Source organism: Manis javanica, chromosome 2 (genome assembly GCF_040802235.1).
Source record: "Manis javanica isolate MJ-LG chromosome 2, MJ_LKY, whole genome shotgun sequence".
Lineage (NCBI taxonomy): Eukaryota > Metazoa > Chordata > Mammalia > Pholidota > Manidae > Manis > Manis javanica.
The window spans coordinates 166,697,225-166,719,420 of record NC_133157.1 but is presented as its reverse complement, the minus strand read 5'-3'; the positions used below and the strand labels follow the sequence as shown (position 1 = coordinate 166,719,420).

At 38.8% G+C, this 22,196-nt stretch overlaps 1 protein-coding gene across 9 annotated transcripts in view; it reads left to right on the top strand.

Annotated features, from left to right (window-relative positions):
• Positions 1 to 22,196, top strand: part of TPD52 (tumor protein D52) — a 277,749-nt gene that overhangs the window by 70,132 nt on the left and 185,421 nt on the right. For 6 of the 9 annotated variants that reach the window (XM_036998054.2, XM_036998053.2, XM_036998052.2 and 3 more), the window contains exon 2: positions 13,524 to 13,639. In XM_036998054.2, the coding sequence (XP_036853949.2) occupies positions 13,524 to 13,639 (116 nt within the window). Of the gene's footprint in view, positions 1 to 4,638; positions 5,009 to 13,523; positions 13,640 to 22,196 lie in introns of those variants that run through there. The other 3 variants (XM_036998056.2, XM_036998057.2, XM_036998058.2) reach the window with 3 other exon arrangements.

The window sequence follows — 22,196 nt, the reverse complement described above, 5'->3', positions numbered from 1 at the left end:
ATTTAATAACTGGAGGCCTTGGGTAGCTGAATGGAAGGACTCACATGCTTCTGCTTCATTCTTTACCTGTCTCTCTCCTTCTCCCCCTTCCCAGTCTTGGCACTGGGTGTGTGCCCAATCCATGAAGACATTAGGGAAGATTAACCTTAAGGGTGATAAGACATGTGTTTTAATGACACCAACACAGGCAAATCTTGTCCATCAGGTAGGATGCATGCAAGAGAGTGGTCCTGTGATAGGACTGTGTCAGAAAGGGGGTCCTGTCCAGGTCTAGTCTACCATACCTTTACCTCTCTCCCCATGGGGGTTACTGAGGGGTCTATGTATAGTGCTACTGGGGGTGCATGCACTGGCCATAAAGATAAGACAAAACTCCTTGGTAAGATGCTCCTACCTTTGGCTGCTTAGGGTACACTAACATGATCCATAGGGGCCACTCTGCCATTACTCCAGGAGTACACAGGAGGCCAGCCTTCTCTTATGTGCTAGAATGTTTTGACAAAGAATTGACTAGCAAAGTATAGTTGGTTCAAAGAGACAGGATGTCAAGTAACAGTCCTAAGATTGTACCTGAGCAAGCAGAGTAAAAATTTCAGTTATCAGTTAAATTGTAAATTCTCATATTTATAAGTAAGGCAGGTAATGACTGCATTAGCTTTTTTTTTTGAATTTTAAGGAATTTTCTTTTTTTGGTACCATTAATCTACAATTACATGAGGAACATTATGTTTACTAGGCTCCCGCCCTTCACCTAGTACCCCCCACAAACCCCATTACAGTCACTGTCCATCAGCGTAGTAGGATACTGTAGAGTCACTACTTGTCTTCTCTGTGTTGCACAGCCCTCCCTGTGCCCCCCCCACATTAAACATGCTAATTGTAATGCCCCATTTTCCCACCCCCCCTTATCCCTCCCTTCCCACCCATCCTCCCCAGTTCCTTTGCCTTTGGTAACTGTTAGTCCATTGTTGGGTTCTGTGATTCTGCTGCTGTTTTGTTCCTTCAGTTTTTTCTTTGTTCTTATATTCCACATATGAGTGATATCATTTGATATTTGTCTTTCTCCGCTTGGCTTATTTCACTGAGCATAATACCTTCTAGCTCCATCCATGTTGTTGCAAATGGTAGGATTTGTTTTCTTCTTATGGCTGAGTAATATTCCATTGTGTATATGTACCACATCTTTTTTATCCATTCATCTACTGATGCACACTTAGGTTGCTTCCATTTCTTGGCTATTGTAAATAATGCTGTGATAAACAGAGGGATGCATCTGTCTTTTTCAAACTGGGCTGCTGCATTCTTAGGGTAAATTCCTAGAAGTGGAATTCCTGGGTCAAATGGTATTTCTATTTTGAGCATTTTGAGGAACCTCCATACTGCTTTCCACAATGGTTGAACTAGTTTACATTCCCACCAGCAGTGTAGGAGGGTTCCCCTTTCTCCACAACCTCACCAGTATTTGTTGTTGTTTGTCTTTTGGATGGTAGCCATCCTTACTGGTGTGAGGTGATATCTCATTGTGGTTTTAATTTGCATTTCTCTGATAAGTAGCGATGTAGAGCATCTTTTCATGTGCCTGTTGGCCATCTGAATTTCTTCTTTGGAGAACTGTCTGCCCAGCTCCTCTGTCCATTTTTTAATTGGATTATTTGTTTTTTTTGTTTGTTGAGGTGCATGAGCTTTTTATATATTTTGGATGTCAACCCTTTATCAGATCTGTCATTTATGAATATATTCTCCCATACTGTAGGATGCCTTTTTGTTCTGTTGATGGTGTCCTTTGCTGTACAGAAGCTTTTCAGCTTGATATAGTCCTACTTGTTCATTTTTGCTTTTGTTTCCCTTGCCCAGGGAGTTATGTTCATGAAGAAGTCACTCATGTTTATGTCCAAGAGATTTTTGCCTATGTTTTTTTCTAAGAGTTTTATGGTTTCATGACTTACATTGAGGTCTTTGATCCATTTCGAATTTACTTTTGTGTATGGGGTTAGACAGTGATCCAGTTTCATTCTCTTACATGTAGCTGTCCAGTTTTGCCAACACCAACTGTGAAGAGACTGTCATTTCCCCATTGTATGTCCATGGCTCCTTTAACATATATTAATTGACCATATATGTTTGGGTTAATATCTGGACTCTCTGTTCTGTTCCACTGGTCTGTGGCTCTGTTCTTGTGCCAGTACCAGATTGTCTTGATTACTGTGGCTTTGTAGTAGAGCTTAAAGTTGGGAAGTGAGATGCCCCCTGCTTTATTCTTCCTTCTCTGGATTGCTTTGGCTATTCAGGGTTTTTTGTGGTTGATCAGTGCCATCTTTTGTCTTTGTCAGCATTATCAGTATTATCCTGTCCTTGTCAGTTTGCACTACTATAGTACCTTATCATAAACTGTATGGTTATAACAACAGACATTGATTTTCCCAGTTCTGGAGGCTGGGAAGTTCAAGATGCTGGTTGATAGGATTCTAGGTGAGAGTCCTTTTCATGGTTGCCAGACACTGTCATCTTGCTGTGTCCTCACATGTAGCTGGAAAGAGCTCTCCTCCTCTTCTTAGGAGGACACTAATCCCATCATGAGGGCTCCTGCCTAATGGCCTTATTTGACTGTGATTACTCCCAAAGGCCCCACCTCCTCATACCACCATATTAGGGTGAGGGGTTCATTCACATAGGAATTTTGAGGGGACACACAAACTTTCTGTCCATAACACCTTCTAACACTGTGACTTTAGGAGGAAGAAACAAATATGGGAAATATTTTTTCTACCAGTTATTTAGTGACCAAACACAGAGAATATAGAGAGGACCAGGGACCCCATTACCTACACTTTGTTCCAGGGACATATATAACTGTGGTGCTTGTCCCATTGAAGTGTGAGATACCATGGATGTCAAGAAATAAGACAGTTCATTCTTTCAAGGAATATTAATAAAGATGCCCTTTATCCTAACTATGGGATGAACAGGATTTATTGTTGCCCAAATTTTGGTATCTCTTAGAAAAAGGGCAGAATGATTTTTTTGTGTGTTTAAAAATTCAACTTTAAAAAAACTATGAGAAATATTTGCCAGAAATAGAGTACAAACATGGAGATAATAGAAAAAAATAGAAAACTGTTAAGTTGAATATCTTGGTGCAAGTATGTTTTATACACTGGAAACATGTTTTTTTTTTACTCTCTTAAATATTTTAGGTTGTATACTTGCTTCCAATCCAGAGAGACTATTTTGAGTTTCCATTTTATCAGATAGATTTGAAGAGGTAGAATGCTGCCTTTCTGTTGTTATGCAGTGACAGACCAGTGCCCACCTAAGGAGGGGTCAGCTTTATTTTGCCTCCTTAACAGTAGATAGCCATGTGCACAATGGCAAGAAAAACTCAAGTGCTAGTCCTTGAGCAAAGGCAATGGTTAACATAGGAAGGTCTGCTAACAGACTTCTGTCAAAGGAAATTAATTGGGTGACTTAGCAGTTGTGTTCTACAAGCTAACTGGGGCCCAGTCACTCTGCAGGGCATGCTTACAAAGGAAAACACATTTTTCCTATGTGTTTGCACACAGATTTATTGCAGCACCTGCAGAGGTGTGGCCTTAGTTAAATAAAGGTGCAGGAGTACCTGGGAGCTTTGCCTTTAGAGGTGAGTCTTCTCTTTGCAGATCATGTAACTAAAACACCATCTTTACAGAAAAGGAAAGAGAGATAAGAGAGAGATGTAGGGGTGAGGGGATAGGTAGAGGGAGAGGAAGGGTGTCCTGCCAATGGGTTTCAGCCCCAGGCAGGTTCACTGGATTCAGTGTGACTGAAGAAATGACAGTAGAATGTCCTTGGGGTGAAAGGGTTATACCCAACTTTATTTCCACGGTGGCAGGTCCATCACTAGAATCCCATTCACTCAGAGTGAGTCTGCATGCAGTAAGCCAGTGTCTGCCTCTGGGCCTCTCTGCCTGTAGAGCCGTCCCAGTCTCTGTCCTCAGTGCTGCCACCACTCCAGCCTCTGCTCTGCTCTTCTGCTGTCTTTCAGCCCTGCCCCACCATGTTGCGCCCAGAGCACTCGGTGGAGCTCTTATATATAGAGTCAACAGCCATGTATTATCCACAGGTGTGCAGTGAGCTAGTCAACCAGGGCCAGGTGAGAATCCCAGCCACAGGAACTCTAATTTTAGGCACAAAGGGAAAGAAGAGACAGGAGAGAGAGGAAGAGAGGAACAAAGGTCACATTGCAGTTTTTAATGCACTAGGCCCGACATTACTTGCGATAAAGTGATAATGAAAATACAGCTTTATTTCTCTACCAAGTTATACATAGAAAGCTGATTGCTAAACCAGGAAGCTTGGCCTTCAGAACTCTACTGTAATCCAGGGTGGAAAGAGTATCATCCAGATGGCATTTGTGGGAGATTATTGACTGGTAATCCTTCCTTGTCCTAGAAGATTAAGTCTGCCCTTGTGTAGTTGTGGTCAGCTGACCAGTTAAAAAAAAAATTCCAGTTCCTTGTAATTCTGCCAGAATCTACTGTTCACTTGAACTGTTTGTACATCTGGGCGATGTTGCGAAGCCCGGCCCTCCCTTGTTGACTGGAGAAAGCTCCGCTCCTGCGCCCAGGGTGTTTGTTGCTGACCAGAATCAATAGCAGGTGGTGAAGAGAGCCCTGCCCGAGGTTGCTCTGCATAAGTCATTCATTAAACAGCCCTGCCTGCCACGCGTGTGAAGGTTCTGGGAAGGAGATGCCGCACCTGGGCTAGGGGGCTCGGAGCTCCAAGCCCTGGGATTAATTTCTTCAGTGAGGTTTCACGGGAACATGGCCTGCACAGCACTCAACTGAAGAGTATTAGGTGGCTGTAAAACCATGTGTTCTGCTTTTGTCTGGAATGGACTGTACAGAGATGGATTTTGATGAGGACTACCAGTCCCCATTTGATTTTGATACAGGAGTGAACAAAAGCTATCTTTACTTGTCTCCTAGTGGAAATTTGTCTCCACCCGAATCACCTACTCTTCAGAAATGTGGTAACTATGCATTTTCTAAAGTTCAGTTTGCTGTAATAAAATCTGGACACAACTTGGGGCTTGTTTGGCTTTAAAATTATGAATGTAAAGATGTCCCAGGGAGTTGCTGTGTTCAAACTAGTTAATAAAGCTGTGATAGATTCCAAGTAGAGTGATAGATGTTTCATTACATATTTAGAATATATATAAAAAGGAGGGGGTGGTCTTAGATTTTAAAGGCAGTACTATTTATATGAGCATTAGAGTTCCGATCACTTTTGAGTTCATTGAGCTGATAACCAGAAAGGGGAAATATGAAGGTCTTTGCTTCTGGTCACCTGTGTGTAATTTATGAGGGCCCTAGATTTTGCCTTTTACTAAAACAAGGGGTACATGTCTAAAGCACTGACTAAACTCAAAGTCCTGCTAATAAAGGCCTTGGATTTTGTTCTAAAATACTGACCTAGGCAAGCGATGATCTTAAAAAGGAAAACTCTTAGTTGCTGTACCTTTGGAAGCAGTCCCTCACGTGCGCTGGTATGAGATTGTTCTGCAGCCAGGAATTACCATCGGTGGGGGCTCTTCCACTCTAAGTGCTGAAGCAGCCCTAGCCAACATCAGGCCAGTTTCGGCAGCTACAGCTAACAGCTGAGGGTTACAGTTAAACAGCCTCTTCTGTAACTTGCCTGAGAAGGGGAGGCGATATCCTAGAAGTTAATTTTTTCCTTATTAATGAAGAATAGGTCACTTTTTTGCTCTTTTGAAGCTCCAGAAGTGGGTAATTTAGAACATAGTAAAGGATACAACATGCAACCTAGCTGTGAGTGTTTAGGTGGTTTACTTGCTGACAGCAGAGAGCTACATAAAGCAGAGTTATTCCTCTAACTTTTGGTTGCAATTGCAGCCACTTTTAGAGGTGTAGTTTGGATTTCCAGGAAGGGAAAAAATGAAAGTAACAGGTTAGAGCTGGTACCCAGAAATTGGGAACCCATAGGCAGCAGCTAGATATGTTGGGGGAGCCAGATTGCCAGGAAGCCCTCTCGTTTGCTGTCTCTGTGGCCCACCTTGGACCTGTATAACAGATCCTCCCCTGGTGCCTGACCCCTAAAAGGATGACATCTTACATCCTAACTTCTAAACCCTGTGTATAGGAAGTGCGGCCAAAGCAACACACTGGAGGGAAGTTAGCCTAATGGCAGAGTCATGCCTAAGTGACAAGGGGCCATGGAAGCTGGGGCTGTAGTTACATGACTTCAGGTAGATCTTGGTGATCAGTGTGCGAGGGTTCAAGATTCCCAGGAGGATTTATACTGCTTGTTTTAGTTCTCCTCCACTCTCTTTGTATCTCTGTTTCACCTCCTTTTCACAACTAGTTGCAGTAATTGCTGCCTGTTAAAACAAAAGCTGTTGGTAGGGTTGGGTATGTCCCTAGGCAAATTTCAAACAATTATCTCAATTCCTGATAGCAGTCTCTAGCAGTCTGGACTCATGGGATTAAAAACAAAGTTACAAAAAAAAGGAAGTGATCAACAAGAACTACAGACAAATTTATGTACCCACTAGTGCTCAGATCTAGTCTGCTTTAACTGAAGAAAGGGGGAGAGAGTATGAAGACACAGAAACACATTGTAAGCTGTCACCTAGTAAGAACATGGTGACTCTAAATGAACCAAATAAAAGTGGGGATCTAGAAGAGTAATCACCAGCAAGGCACAAAGAAGTGTGAGGCATAGATAGAGTGAATATTATCTGTGTGTGTTTTTGTACTCTTGTGTTTCGGTGTAGGAGCTCTTTGGATGGATACATTATAAATGCACTTAAAACTTCATGTGGCTTTTGACCATTATGTGTTTTCTTAACTAGCGGACAGGCAGTGCACAAAATGGACTGATGTTAAAAGGAGTCCTACTCAGAAAGGTTGGAAACACTGACCTGGAAAACATATTCTTTCATATTTATGCAAAATGCCATCATGGAGCAAATGAGAAAGTAGTGAGATTTCATCTATGGACAGAATGTTCTGAAGAAGCTTCTAAGAGGAGGACAGGATGAGGGCCAATGGTGGAACAAAGAGAGGTCTTTTATTAGGGATTTTAAAACTCTTCTGGTACAACCAACCCACATTCAGAAATGCCTTATACTTCTTGACCCACAGCTCTCATAAATACAAATACCAAAAACTGAAGCAGAGTTCTATGAAACAGGATGTATCCTACATTATCATGTACTCTGATACTTGATACTGTTACATTTCTTTTTTAAATGCTCATTTGGTACTGCTAAGTGGATTTCACAGCCCGTAGTCTGAAAAACTCTGGTTTATAGTAAATTTCAAGATCTGTAATATAAGCTCCCTTAGGGGATGTTAGTCTTTTGTTCACTGTTTTCCCCCAGCACCTGGAATAGTGCCTGTCATCTGTGGCTCAACAAATATTTGATGAATGAATGAGTGAAGTGAAACTGGCAAGAACTAGTTCACATGCTCATTCATTTTACAAATGTGAACACGGAGGCCAGGAGAGGTGTTGTGAAGTCCCCAAATAACAAAGTTTAGCTTAAACCGGGACTTGGGCTCATCTCTCAATTCTCAAGCCAGTGTTTTCTTGTGTTTTTTTTTTTTTTTTTTTGTGATCTCACTATGTCAGCCTCTCTGTTAATGGATATTATAGAACAAGTTAATCGTTCGAGGTGTAACCTTTCCTTTGGCCAAGGGCTAGGGTTTCAGCATGGGGGTAGTTTGTTGATTCTTTTTGCGCTGTCAGGACCTGTACATGCCACTCCATCCTGGTGGTTTCTGGACAGCTCAGTAAGCTGAGCCAAGTCCTTTGTTGCATTTTCTCTCCCATTCAGTGAATGCTTACAAGAATAATTTCCCAAATGTGATTTGTGTAGAATAATTCTTAAATTGTCTCATATATAGAAAGATGTATCCCTTGTACATAACATTTGGTTATTTCTAGTGATTTCAGGAAATGGGAGCAGGAGCCATTTAAAAATCTGACATTTTAGTTTTATGCTGTCATATTTGAAACTGTAAAAACACAGAAAAAATAAATCAAACTGATATTCCTTAGCTCAGAGTACTTCTTCTAATTCTGTTTTATTTTCTTTTTGATTTCTATTCTCTGCTCCATCGATATAATCATGGTGCATTTGGCTTTGTACATACTTTCTCTATAACATGAAAGTAGGTGGCCTGCTCCAAATATAACAGTCTTTGGATAGATTATGAGACCAAAGTTATACTTCTTTTTTAAAAATTGCATTTTGTGTTTGTTTTAAATGGAAAAACCTTTGTTGGTGAGAACAATGAAGTGAGAATGAAATACATAAAAAGCTCAAGATACAAGGTAGACAATGAAAGGAGACTCGGTTCTTATCTTTCCCTCTAATTCAACTTTCCTATGAATTCATTTATTCAGAGAGGGTTGTGAGCATTTGTGTACCAGTATGGGATTGGAACACAGTGCTAAGGTCAGAGGTTGCCTGACCTAGCAGGCTATATTTTAAGTACAGTAGGCATTGCACATATACCCAGACCAGGTCATGGAGTATGGGGAAGTCCTCCAAGAGCTGAAGATACTTGAAACTGATTTATGGAAATGAATGGGACTTGAAAATAAGGAAGGGACTTCAGGAAGAGAAAATATTTAACATGTACAAAGAGAAAAAACACTAACAGTATTCCATAATTTGAAAGAAGATAGTGAAGGTAGTGTACAACATTGTGAATATAATTAGTATCACTAATTGTGCACTTGAAAATAGTTAGGATGGCAAGTTTTATATTTTACCACAGTAAAAAAAATTAAATGGGCAAAAATGTATGGGAGGCAGTTAATTTTGTTGTTGTTGTTCACACATTCCTTAAGTAAATAAATTAAAAAGAAGTGTGTTGCCCTAGAGAAGCTATAAGTCGGAAGGCATGGTGAGAGCCTGGGCAGCGAGGGCAGTAGCGGAAGGTGGGGCAGGCGGCTCTCCAGACTGTCAAGAGCAGACAGTTTTCTTTAGAGGTGGGGAGTGCTGGGGTCAGAGTCATCTCTAGAAGCTCACTCTGGTGGCAGGGTGGTGAATAGATCAGAGGGGCCAGAGACCATCAGGGGGCTTTGAGGGCAGAAATCTAAGAAAGAAATACACTAAGGCAGGAGAGGGGGAATTGGAGTGGAGGTGTGAAGGAGACATCTGGGAGAGTGAGATGGAGCCACATCTTAGGTAAGAAAGAAAGAAAACCAGGGAGGTGGGAGAGGAGCGGAGATTTGAGACTGTGGTTCAGTGCCAGATGCCCTGGAGATGGCCAATGAGATCATGACTGAGAACTCTCCCTAGTTCAGGGGCGGAGGAGGTGCAGGTGCCTGATTGTTGGAGTCGGGTGCTGGGGGTGAAGAATGATGGGAAGTGGGAGGGAGACCTGTGAGAAGAGGAGAGAGACAGTAACTGGAAAGGCTGGGAAGATGTGGAAAGGTAGGGTAGCAACAATCCTTATTGAACATCTAATGTGTACCTACACTGTATGTTCACTATCCTTTCAGCTATTATTATACAAATCCAGAGACTAGGTAGTATTGCTTTGTTTTTTAAAACAGGTTTGGGGCTAAGTTTCCTAGGGCTGTCATAACAAAGTGCCACAAACAGTGGCTTAAAAGAACAGAAATATATTATGACTTGGTTCTGGAGGCTAGAAGTACAAAATCTAGGTGCAGCAGAGCCATGCTCCTTCTGACACCTGTGGGGAAATCCTTCCTTGCTGCTTCTGGCTTCTGGGATTGCTGGGGGCACTGGGCATTCTTGGTTTGCAGGTGATCACTCCAGTCTGTCTCCGGCATCACATGGCCTTCTCTCTGTGTGCTCTCTATCTTTACACGATACTCTCTCTGCATCTCTGTGTCTACATTTCCTTCTTATAAAATTAGGGTCATTAGACTAGGGTCTACCCATATCTACTATGATCTTGTCTTGACCACATTTTTTTAAAATTAAGGTGTCATTGATTTTTTTTTTTTGAGATACCATATAAGTCTTCTTGGCTAGTATATTAGACCTCAGTAAATACTTAGTTATATTTTGTCTCCCTTCTCATCTTTTAAAACATCTTTCTATCAGATGCTGAGGAGGAACATTAACAATAATGATCAAATCAGATTTTTTGGATAATTTATAGTTTTAAGTAATCTGTATGTTAAAACATTCTCATTTCCTAACTTTTGTGTTCTGAGTGAGAAATTAATGTCTCTTCTCCTAAAAGGTAGACAATAGATACTGCACTCTCACTGAACATTTGGGAAATGGGTTAATACCTAGAGAAACTTTGGGGTCCTGGGTTTGGGGAAGCTGTACATTTGAAAATGATGTAGAGATTGCTTTTGATCTAGTCTACCAGGTTCTTTTACTTTGTACAGAGTCTTATTTGTCATTGGGTCTAGATAGCTTCCAAGTGTGACCTTCAGCCCCTCTTCTCTTTATTTATACTTCGAAGTCAGTGATTTGAAGCAAATGGTTTGAAGTTAAACTGCAAGTTCAAAATCTTAACTCCACCATGTATTCAGGCATGTTACCATGAGCAAGTTGCTTAACTTCTGTAAGCTTGAGGTTCTCATCTGTAAATGGTAATGGTGATGCCCACCTCACTGAAGGGTTGGTTGCATGTAAATGGCATTTGAACCGCTTAGTTCAGATTTGGATATAAACAGAATGCACTCTGTGGTGGTGGCATGGTTATTAAGGATTTTCCTGAGCCGTAACTGTCATGTTTGCTGGTGATTTCAGTACCTACCATTCTGTTTTTCCTTTATGTTCTTTTTTTTCTCAGTTGATATCCTTAACAAACCTCACCTTAAAAAATTTTTTTTAAATTAAGGTGTCATTGATTTACAATCTTATGATGGTTTCACATACAGAATACAGGGGCTCAACATTCACCCATATTATCAAGTCCTCATCCCCTCTATTGTGGTCACTGTCTTATCAATGTAGTAAGATGTTATAAAGTCATTTAATTATAAAAATTTTGATGTTGATAATTTGCTGCCACCTACAGGTATAGAAAAAGCAATGCTGACTTTCTTAATCAATATAAAATCTCAGGGTCATCTTGGAGGTCCTTAAGCCAAGTGCAGACAACCCCGTGACCCCTTTTCTGAGATATTTATTTCTCCTGGTAGCCTAACTAAATACTTGAATAGTTTCTTTTTGGATGGGCAGCTATGCATAAAGCATTATAAGTAATCAGATATTTCATTTTTCTCTTTAAGTAGATTTGTGAATTCGTATTTATTAAAATGCATGGAAGAGTCTCTGTTATTTAAGGCATGGTGTAGCACCTGAGTTTTGGGTTTTGTTTTGCTTTTTGGTGTGGCGGGTCCTGTTCTAGTTGGAGAATTTCATCAAAACATTAAAAATAATATTTACAATGAACTTTAGTGTGGTTCTTACTATATTGCCTTATATAGTTGCTACTTGTGTGCTCATCTCCCATCCTCAATCTCATGCTCCTTCATCACGTAAAGTGGCATATGGGATAGGTGTGCATGCACACACGGGCCCCCTGAGTGGTTTCTGATAGTCCATGGTGTAGTTCCTTGACTGCTTTGATTTGACTAGAGTTGAGTAAGAGGTTCCAATGCCAGATAGCAAAGAATGGGACCAGTGAAGCCTGTGTGCTAAACTACAGGATTGAATTTTATCTTGAAAACAACAGGGAACTAATCACTGGAGAGTGGCGTGATCAGATTTCTATCATAGGAATATTACATGGATAGTCTGAAGATATTTTAGAGGAGACCCACAGAAGCAATTTTCCATTGATCTTTTCCATCTACTGATTATTCCTGTCACTTGTTGCTGCATTAGTGGGCTTAATCATATTCTGTTTGCTACTCCAAACAGTTTTTGAATTGTGGTTTTGAAAAGTGGTTTTTGAATTATTAGTATTTGTATTACTTTGATGTCTTAAACAATTGTGTCAACTTTTGGTACTGTTATTGCTAGTGATTCTTGTTATTATAATTAGTAACTACCTTTTGCAGTTAATGTACAGTAGACCGTGTAGCAGGTGTCTTTGTCTTCTCACACAATGTACATACACTTGCATCATTGAGTCATTGACTCGCATGCTCCTTATAGGTTTGCTGTGGTGCTGGCTGCTGTGGAACAGCATGGTTATTGTCTCTCCTCCTCTCTGCCTTCCTGTTAAGTCTGCCTTCTGCCCAGCATCTTGCTTTGAGCCAGGTGCCACACTGCTGCCATGGCTGAACTGGTACTTCTCGGAAATGGACTTGAAGGTGGCAGGCAACAACAGCGCTCGCTGTTATGCTCTCTGGCAGGAAGAGGAGGAGAGCTTCCCTTGGTTCCCTATGTGAAAAATCTGTTGCCAGAGGAACTTGTGAACACCCAGACCTCTGACAAAAATGGATGTGACTAGGGAAAGGCAGTGAGGCTGGAAAGCACTTGCCTCAGGTGTAAAATTTAAGGGGGAACCAAAAAGCTGTGCAGTCAAGAGAAATGCTATGTTAATGCAATATTTTAAAAGATTAAAATTAAATTCACGATGAACAAAATACTAAAATTTAAACAAAGACAAGATCAGGAACAGTGCCGTGCAAAGCCACTTTGGAGCCCGAGGCAAAAGGAGAAATCATCATTAGAGAGCCTATTTAAATTTTGGTAATTTTTACCAAGTTGGTTAATTCTTTGAATTAAGTTTGATTAAAAAAAAAGCATTGCATTAAAATGTTGAGTTTTTTGGTGTTTCCTTAAGTTTTGCACTGGAGTCTGGGCCTTACTGGCCTTGGCCCAACCTTGTGCATGGTCAGTTGGGCAGAAGAGATGAGAGTTGCAGAGGGAGGTGCCTCCCTGGCCACTCTAGAAATACCCAGTTCTTCCTGATATACTGGTTGTCTTTGGCTCTGTTCCAGGGCACTGGTCTTCAATGTAGGTGTTGGTCATTTCTTTGAATATATACACTGAGAGTTTAAATAGGATATCCGGATAAGATACATATTTTTAAAAAGTTACAGGAAGCCACTTCTGCCTCCACTAATAGAAAGAAATGGAACAAAATTTCTTTAGGCATTGAGTTTGTTGTTCAGTGCTTCACTGAGGTTAAGTGTTGGATTTGACTAGCAGAGGATGCTAAAGACATTTACAAACTCTTTCCCTTGGTCAGTGTGAATTACTAGTCATGCTGATTTACTAGGTCAGCATTTAAAGCCTTGGCAAGACCCCATTATTGGCCCCTTAACTCTTGTGCTTTGCAGAATATAGTTATATTGTGACTGAGGAAATAACCAGAAACTGAGTGACTGCTGTTTTTTCTAAATTCATATTTTGGTAGAAGGTAATTTGGTGGTTTTTAAAAGTAGTTTGCTCAGACTTGCCTTTTGTTCTTTACTGGAAAAGCCAGGTGACTTGAAGGTGCAGAAAGGTGGTGTGTGTATCTAACCTAGTTGGCTTATTCTGGCTGGGGCAGTGGAAGCCCCTAAAGGAGAATTCGACTTAGCTTTCATACCTTACAGACTTTTTTTAAAAAATCCCCATCAAGGTCTGCTGAGAACAGACTCAGTACCTGAGGAAGGAGAAGATGTTATTGCCACGATTCGTGCCGCTGAGACCCTATCGGAGGAGGAGCAGGAAGAACTAAGAAGAGAACTTGCAAAGGTAAAGAAGCATTCCTTTTGGAATTTCATGTTTTGCACTCACAATATTTTGTCATTTGTGTTTCTAAAACACCTGGTAATGTCTTACAGTTTGTTCCGGGGAAAGAAAGTTTACATGTGTATATTTGTCCTAGAGGTCTTGAGTAGGGTCGGGAGGCAGACGAGCATGATATCAGTTAGTTTTTATATGAGAGAAGGTTTTATATGTGTTAACTGGATGTAAGAAGTACGGTGTGAAGTAGGAAATGGCTCAGAGGAGTCCGAGTGAACATCTCCTATGGAACCTCAGCCACATCAAGAACTTTGTTCCAGCCTTTGATGTATTGTGGATATAGGCACTTTTGACGTGGTATCTCATTTTGATTTGTATTTCCCTAATGACTAATGATACCGAGCATCTCTTTATGTATTTATTAGCCACTTGTTTACCTTTTTTGGAAAAATGTCTGTTCAAATCCATTGCCCAGTTTTCTTTTTAATGGATTTTTTGCCTTTCTGTTGTTGAGATATGAGTTCTTTATATATCCTAGATATTAGACCCTTTATATATCCTAGATATTAGACCCTATGTGATTTGCAAATATTTTCTCCCATTCCCTATATTGTCTTTTCACTTTCTTCATAGTGTGTTAATGTACAGAAGTTTTAAATTTTGATGAAGCCTAGTTAATTTTTTCTTTAGATGTTTGTGCTTATATGTCTAAGATCTATTTCCTAAACTTAGGTCATGAAGATTTACTCCTATGTTTTCTTCTGGGAATTTTAGCTCTTATATTTAAGCTTTTGATCCATTTTGTGTTAATATCTGTATATGGTTTCTGGCAGGGGTCCAAGTACATTATTTTGTATGTGGCTATTTAGTTTTCCTAGCACTGTTTGTTAAAGATACTATCCTCAATGAATGCTTTGGCATCCTTATCAAAAATCAAATAACCATAGATGTAGGGTTTATTTCTGGACTCTCAGTCCTGTACATTCATCTATATGTTTATCCTTCTGAGAGTACCATGCTGTTTATGAATACTATAGCTTTCTAGTGCGTTTTGAAATTGGGAAGTATTTGTTCATCTTTTTTTTCATTTTGAAAATTATTATTTAGGGTCCCTTGGAATTCCATGAGAATTTTAGAATCTACTTTCCCATCCACACAGAATGCTGTTGGGATTTTTATGGTGGTTTTATTGAATCTATAAATTGGTTCTGGAGAATATTACCATCCTAACTTAAATATTAAGTCTACCAATCCATGAACATGGAATGTCTTTGCACTTTTTCAGGTTTTCTTTAATTTTTCTTTTAGCAATGATTCGTAGTTTCAGTGTACAAGTCTTATATTTTGTTATATTTATTGCTAAGTATTTTTTGGTATGATTACAAATGAAATTTCTAAAATTTCCTTTTCAGATTGTTTCTTGCTCTTGTATGGAATACAACTGAATTTTGCATGTTAATCTTGTATCCTGCAGCTTTACTTAATTTGTTTATTAACTCTAGATTTTTTGGTGGATTATTTAGAATTTTCTATATATGAGGTCATGTCATCTGCAATTAAAGGTAGTTTTACCCTTCCTTTACATTTTGGGTGCCTTTCATTCATTTTACTTGCTGATTCTGGCTAAAACCTTTAGTATGATACTGAATAGCAGTGATGAAAGTGGACATCCCTGTTTTGTTCCTAGTCATAGAGGAAAGCTTCCTGTCTTTCACCATTGCATATGATGTTACTTTTCTACTTTTTATATAAAGGCACTTACTCATATTGAGGAAGTTTCCTTCTTTTCCTGGTTTGTTCAATATCTTTTAGCATGAAAGTGTGTTGAATTTTGCTAAGTGCTTTTCTGTACCTATTAAAAGAATCATTTTTTTTCTTCCCTTTTCATTCTATTAATATGTAATATTACATTGGTTGGTTTTCATGTACTGATTGAATGACCCTTGCATTCCTAGGATATAAAAGGTATATAATCCTTTTAAATATGCTGCTGGATTTGGTTTGCTAGTATTTTGTTGAGTATGTTGAGTATTTTTGCATCTTTATTTGTGAGAGATACTGGCCTGCAGTTTTTTTGTATGTGTGTGTGCGTGTTTAATTCTTTTTTTTAAAGTATCATTGATATACAATCTTATGAAGGTTCCACATGAACAACATTGTGGTTTTAACATTCACCCATATTATCAAGTCCTCACCTCCCCTATTGCAGTCACTGTTTATAAGTGTGGTAAGACTACTGGCCTGCAGTTTTATTTTCTTACGATATCTTTGGCTTTTGTATCATGGAAATGCTAGAATGAGTTAGGAAGTTTTCCTTTCTCATCTATTTTGTGGAAGAGTTTGAAAAGGATTAGCATTAATTCTTCTTTAACTGTTTGGTAGAATTAACCAGTGAAGCCATCTGCTACTAGACTTTTCTTTGTTGGGAGATTTTTGATTACTGATTCAGTCTTTTTACATGTTATAGTTCTGTTCAGATTTTCTGTTCTTGGGTCAGTTTTAATTATTTGTAGGTTTCTAAGAATTTGTCCATTTCATCCAGGTTATCTAGTTTGTTGGCATATGGGTGTTCCTAGTATTCTCTTACAATCTTTTTTTTATCTGTAAGGTTAGTAGTAATGTTGCCACTTGCATTTCTGAGTTTAGTTTTCTCCTTTTTCTGTCAGTGTAGCTATACGTTTGTCAATTTTGTTGATATTTTCAATGAACTAGCATTTGGTTTCACTGATTTTTCTCAATTATTTTTCTATTCTGTGTTTTGTTTATTGTCACTCTACTCTTTATTTTTTCCTTTCTTCTGTTAGCTCTGGACTTAGTTTCTTATTCTTTTTCTAGTTCCTTAAGGCCCAGAGAGTTAGGTTATTTATATGAGATTTTTATTCTTTTTTAATGTAGGTTATAAATTTCTCTCTGATCACTACTTTCACTGCATCTCATAAGTTTTACTATGTTGTGTTTTTGTTCCCATTTAGCTCAAAGTAGTTTCTAATTTCCTTTGTGATTGGTTCTTTGATCTGTTGGTGGCTTGCGAATGTGTAGTTTAATTTTCATAAATTTATGAATTTTTCAGTTTTCCTTTTGTTTTTGATTTCTAGTTCCATTCCATTGTGACTCAAGAAGATAACTTTGTATGTTTTTTAAATTATTGAGACTTGTTTTATATTTGATATATGTCTATAATATATGTTTTATCCTGGAGAATTTTCCATGTACATTTGAGAAGAATGTGTATTCCACTGTTTTTGGGTGAAGTGTTCTAAATATGTCTGTTAGATCTAGTTGGTTTAGTGTTGTTCAAGTTGTCAATTTCCTTATTTACCTCTTCTATGCACTTCTTTACATAAGATTTTATAAACAAGGTAGCGATAGGATATTTATGGCAAATTGGTGATAAGCCCTACAAGGAGAGTAAGAATTAAAAATAGTGAGTGTTCAGTGCATATCTAATGTTATTTTAAAAAGCAAAAGCAAAAGTAATTATTCCACAAGTTATGTATATTTATTGTAGAAACAAAAAACACTGAAGAAAATTCAAATTAGCTGCTGTATGAAAGATTTAGATTATCTGTCTCCAGACTCCTTTTCTCCCTATATATTGCTATAGAATATTTTTTAAGAAGGCATTAGAATACACATACATAACTTCTCCCCACCTAACTGAAATTTCCAAAAAATTTTTTTTTCATACCAATAAATAATCTTTTACAACCTAATTTTTCTTTGCTGTAAGCTCATTTTAAATTAATGGCATATCATATATAAATATTTAGGTTGTGTCCATTGTTTGCTATTATGAACACTTTTAATGGAAATACTTGCTATAATCCTTTATTTAATTAGCTCTTTAGGATAAATTTCTAGAAGTAGAATCCCTGGGTGTAATGTTTTTTGAGGGCACACGGGCATTCCAATTTCCCCAGGTCCAAGATGCTGTCCAGAAATTTCTCGCAATATATGAGAGAACAATATCTCCAAATCCTTGACAGCTTTGTGTAAGTCTTTCGTTATCAACAATCTTAAATAACAGTAATAGCACCTGATATTCACAGACCACTTGATACATGGCAGGCACTAAGCTGAGCTCTTTATGTGCATTACTTCATTAATCTAAACAGCAGTGTTATAAGGCAGGTGCTGTTATCATGATTTGATGGAGGAGAAAACAGGTCTAAATCTCTAAACATTATATAACGTTCTTTGACAAGTGAAGTATTGTGTATGTGATATATAAATATTTTCTCTCAATATGTGGCTTTTCCTTTTCACCTTCTCAATAGTGCTCTTTGAAGCACAGAAGTTTTAAATTTTGATTATGTTGAATTTTTTTTTTCTTTGGTGACTTTCACTTGAGGTGTCATATGTAAGAAACCATTGCCTAATCCAAGTTTATGAAGATTAAGGCTACAAGGCAGTGCACTGCAGCCTAAGTCTTGGGTTCAGATCTTTATGAATTCAGATGCTTTGTGCGCTTTCTCTTTTATTTATATAGTATTTGTGCTGTATCAGAAGTATCATGTCCATGGCTCCTTTATTGTATATTAATTGACCATATATGTTTGGGTTAATGTCTGGAGTCTCTATTCGGTTCCACTGGTCTGTGGCTCTGTTCTTGTGCCAGTACCAAACTGTCTTGATTAATGTGGCTTTGTAGTAGAGCTTGAAGTTGGGGATTCTCAGGATTGCTTTGGCTATTTGGGGTCTTTGGTGTTTCCATATGAATTTTTGAACCATTTGTTCTAGTTCATTAAAGAATGTTGTTGGTAATTTGATAAAGATTGCATCAAATCTGTATATTGCTTTGGGCAGGATGGCCATTTTGATGATATTAATTCTTCCTAGCCAAGAGCATGGGATGAGTTTCCATTTGTTAGTGTTCTCTTTAATTTCTCTTAAGAGTGTCTTATAATTTTCAGGGTATAGGTCTTTCACTTCCTTGGTAAGGTTTATTCCTAAGTATTGTATTCTTTTTGATGCAATTGTGAATGGAATTGTTTTCCTGATTTCTCTTTCTATTAGTTCATTGTTAGTGTATAGGAAAGCTACAGATTTCTGTGTGTTAATTTTGTATCCTGCAACTTTGCTGTATTCCGATATCAGTTCTAGTAGTTTTGGGGTGGAGTCTTTAGGGTTTTTTTTATGTACAATATCATGTCATCTGCAAATAGTGACAGTTTAACTTCTTCTTTACCAATCTGGATTTCTTGTATTTCTTTGTTTTGTCTAATTGCCGTGGCTAGGACCTCCAGTACTATGTTGAATAACAGTGGGGAGAGTGGGCATCCCTGTCTTGTTCCCCATCTCAGAGGAAAAGCTTTCAGCTTCTCGCTGTTAAGTATGATGTTGGCTGTGGGGTTAACATACATGGCCTTTATTATGTTGAGGTACCTTCCCACTATACCCATTGTGTTGAGAGTTTTTATGAATGGATATTGAATTTTGTTGAATGCTTTTTCAGCATCTATGGAGATGGTCATGTAGTTTTTGTCCTTCTTTTTGTTGATGTGGTGGATGATGTTGATGGATTTTTGGATGTACCATCCGTGCATCACTGGGATGAATCCCACTAATTCATGGTGTATGATCCTTTTGATGTATTTTTGAATTTGGTTTGCTAATATTTTGTTGAGTATTTTTGCATCTATGTTCATCAGGGATATTGGTCTGTAATTTTCTTTTTTGGTGAGGTCTTTGCCTGGTTTTGGTATTAGGGTGATGTTGGCTTCATAGAATGAGTTTGGGAGTATTCCCTCCTCTTCTATTTTTTGGAAAACTTTAAGGAGAATGGGTATTATGTCTTCTCTGTATGTCTGATAAAATTCTGAGGTAAATTCATCTGGCCCGGGGTTTGTTTTCTTGGGTAGTTTTTTGATTACTGCTTCAATTTCTTTGCTGGTAATTGGTTTGTTTAGATTTTGTGTTTCTTCCTTGGTCAGTCTTGGAAGGTTGTATTTTTCTAGGAAGTTGTACATTTCTTCTAGGTTTTCCAGCTTCTTAGCATATAGGTTTTCATACTAGTCTCTAATTATTCTTTGTATTTCTGTTGGGTCCATTGTGATGTTTCTTTTCTCATTTCTGATTCTGTTGATGTGTGTTGATTCTCTTTTTCTCTTAATAAGTCTGGCTAGACTTTCTTTGTACTATTTATTTCTAGTTTTATACCTTTGTGGTCTGAAAAATTTGTTGGTAGAATTTCAGTGTTTTTGAATTTACTGAGGCTCTTTTTGTGGCCTAGTATGTGGTCTATTCTGGAGAATGTTCAATGTGCACTTGAGAAGAATATGTATCCTGTTGCTTTTGGGTGTAGAGTTATATAGATGTCTGTTAGGTCCCTCTTTTCTAGTGTGTTGTTCAGTGCCTCTGTGTCCTTACTTATTTTCTGTCTGGTGGATCTGTCCTTTGGAGTGAATGGTGTGTTGAAGTCTCCTAAAATGAATGCATTGCATTCTATTTCCTCCTTTAGTTCTGTTAGTATCACATATGCTGGTGCTCCTGTGTTGGGTGCATATATATTTATAATGGTTATATCCTCTTGTTGGACTGAGCCCTTTATCATTATGTAATGTCCTTCTTTATATCTTGTTACTTTATTTCTTTTGAAGTCTATTTTGTCTGATACTAGTACTAAAACACCTGCTTTTTTCTCCCTGTTGTTTGCATGAAATATCTTTTTCCATCCCTTGACTTGTAGTCTGTGCATGTCTTTGGGTTTGAGGTGAGTCTCTTGTAAGCAGCATATGGATGGGTCTTGTATTTTTATCCATTCGGTGACTCTATGTCTTTTGATTGATGCATTCAGTCCATTTACATTTAGGGTGATTATCGATAGATATGTACTTACTGCCATTTCAGGCTTTAGATTTGTGGTTACCAAAGGTTCCAGGTTACTTTCCTTTCTATCTAGGAATCTAACTTAACTCACTTAGTATGCTGTTACAATCTAAAGGTTCTTTTCTATTTGTACTCCTTTTTCTTCCTTCTTCTTTCTTTATATATTAGGTATCAAATTCTGTACTTTTTGTCTATCCCTTGATTGACTTTGGGGATAGTTAATTTAATTTTGAATTTGCTTTGTAATTAGCTGTTCTACTTTCTTTACTGTGGTTTTATTACCTCTGGTGACAGCTATTCAACCTTAGGAACATTTCCATCTATAGCAGTCCCTCCAAAATAGACTGTAGAGATGGTTTTTGGAAGGTAAATTCTCTCAGCTTTTGCTTAACTGGAAATTGTTTAATCCCTCCTTCAAATTTAAATGATAATCTTGCCAGATAAAATATTCTTGGTTCCAGACCCTTCTGCTTCATGGCATTAAATGCATGATGCCACTCCCTTCTGGCCTGTAAGGTTTCTGCTGAGAAGTCTGATGTTAGCCTGATGGGCTTTCCTTTGTGTGTAATCTTATTTCCGTCTCTGGCTGCTTTTAACAGTCTGTCCTTATCCTTGATCTTTCCCATTTTAATTACTATGTGTCTTGGTGTTGTCTTCCTTGGGTCCCTTGTTTTGGGAGTTCTGTGGATCTCCATGGCCTGAGAGACTATGTCCTTCCCCAGATTGGGGAAGTTTTCAGCAACTACCTCCTCAAATACACTTTCTATCCCTTTTCTCTCTCTTCTTCTTCTGGTATCCCTATAATGTGAAAATTATTCCGCTTGGATTGGTCACACAGTTCTCTCAATATTCTTTCATTCTTAGAGATCCTTTTTTCTCTCTGTGCCTCAGCTTCCTTGTATTCTTCTTCTCTAGTTTCTATTTCATTTATTGTCTCCTCCACCGTATCCAACCTGCTTTTAATACCCTCCATCGTGCTCTTCAACGATTGGATCTCCGACCTGAATTCATTCCTCAGTTCTTGGATGTCTTTCCATACCTCCATTAGAATGTTGATGATTTTTATTTTGAACTCCCTTTCAGGAAGAGTTACGAGGTCCATATCATTTAAATCTTTCTTGGGAGTTGTATTAATAATTTTACTCTGGACAAGGTTCCTTTGGCGTTTCATGTTTGTATATGGCACCCTCTAGTGTCCAGAAGCTCTGTTCTGGAGCTGCTCAGCCCCTGAAGCAATGTCTGTGGTCGCAGGGGAGTGGTACTGGTGCCTGGGGGGAGGAAAGAGCTGTTCCCCGCCTCCTGGCTGCTGTGCCTGTCTCCACTGCCTGAGCCAGTGGGCCAGTCACACAGGTATAAGTTTTTGTCCCAGAGCAGCTGGATATGGATCCCTGCTTTCCACAAGCGGCCGGATTCCCATTCTCCCCAGGAACTCTGCCTGTATTAACTTTCCAACCCAGTAGTCATGCAAGTCTCATGAAAGCACCATGAAATGTAGGTTTGTGCTCCCAGAGCAGATCTCCGAGCTAGGTATTCAGCAGTCCCAAGCCTTCCACTCCCACTCTGCTCTGTTTCTCTTCTTCCCACCAGTGAGCTTGGGTGGGGGAAGGGCTTGGTCCCGTGGAGCCACAGCTCTGTTATATTACCCCGTTCGATGAGGTCTGCTCTTTTCTCCAGGTGTATGCAGTCTGATGCCGCCCTCTTTCCTGTTGCTCTCTCAGGATTAGTTGCGCCAACTGTA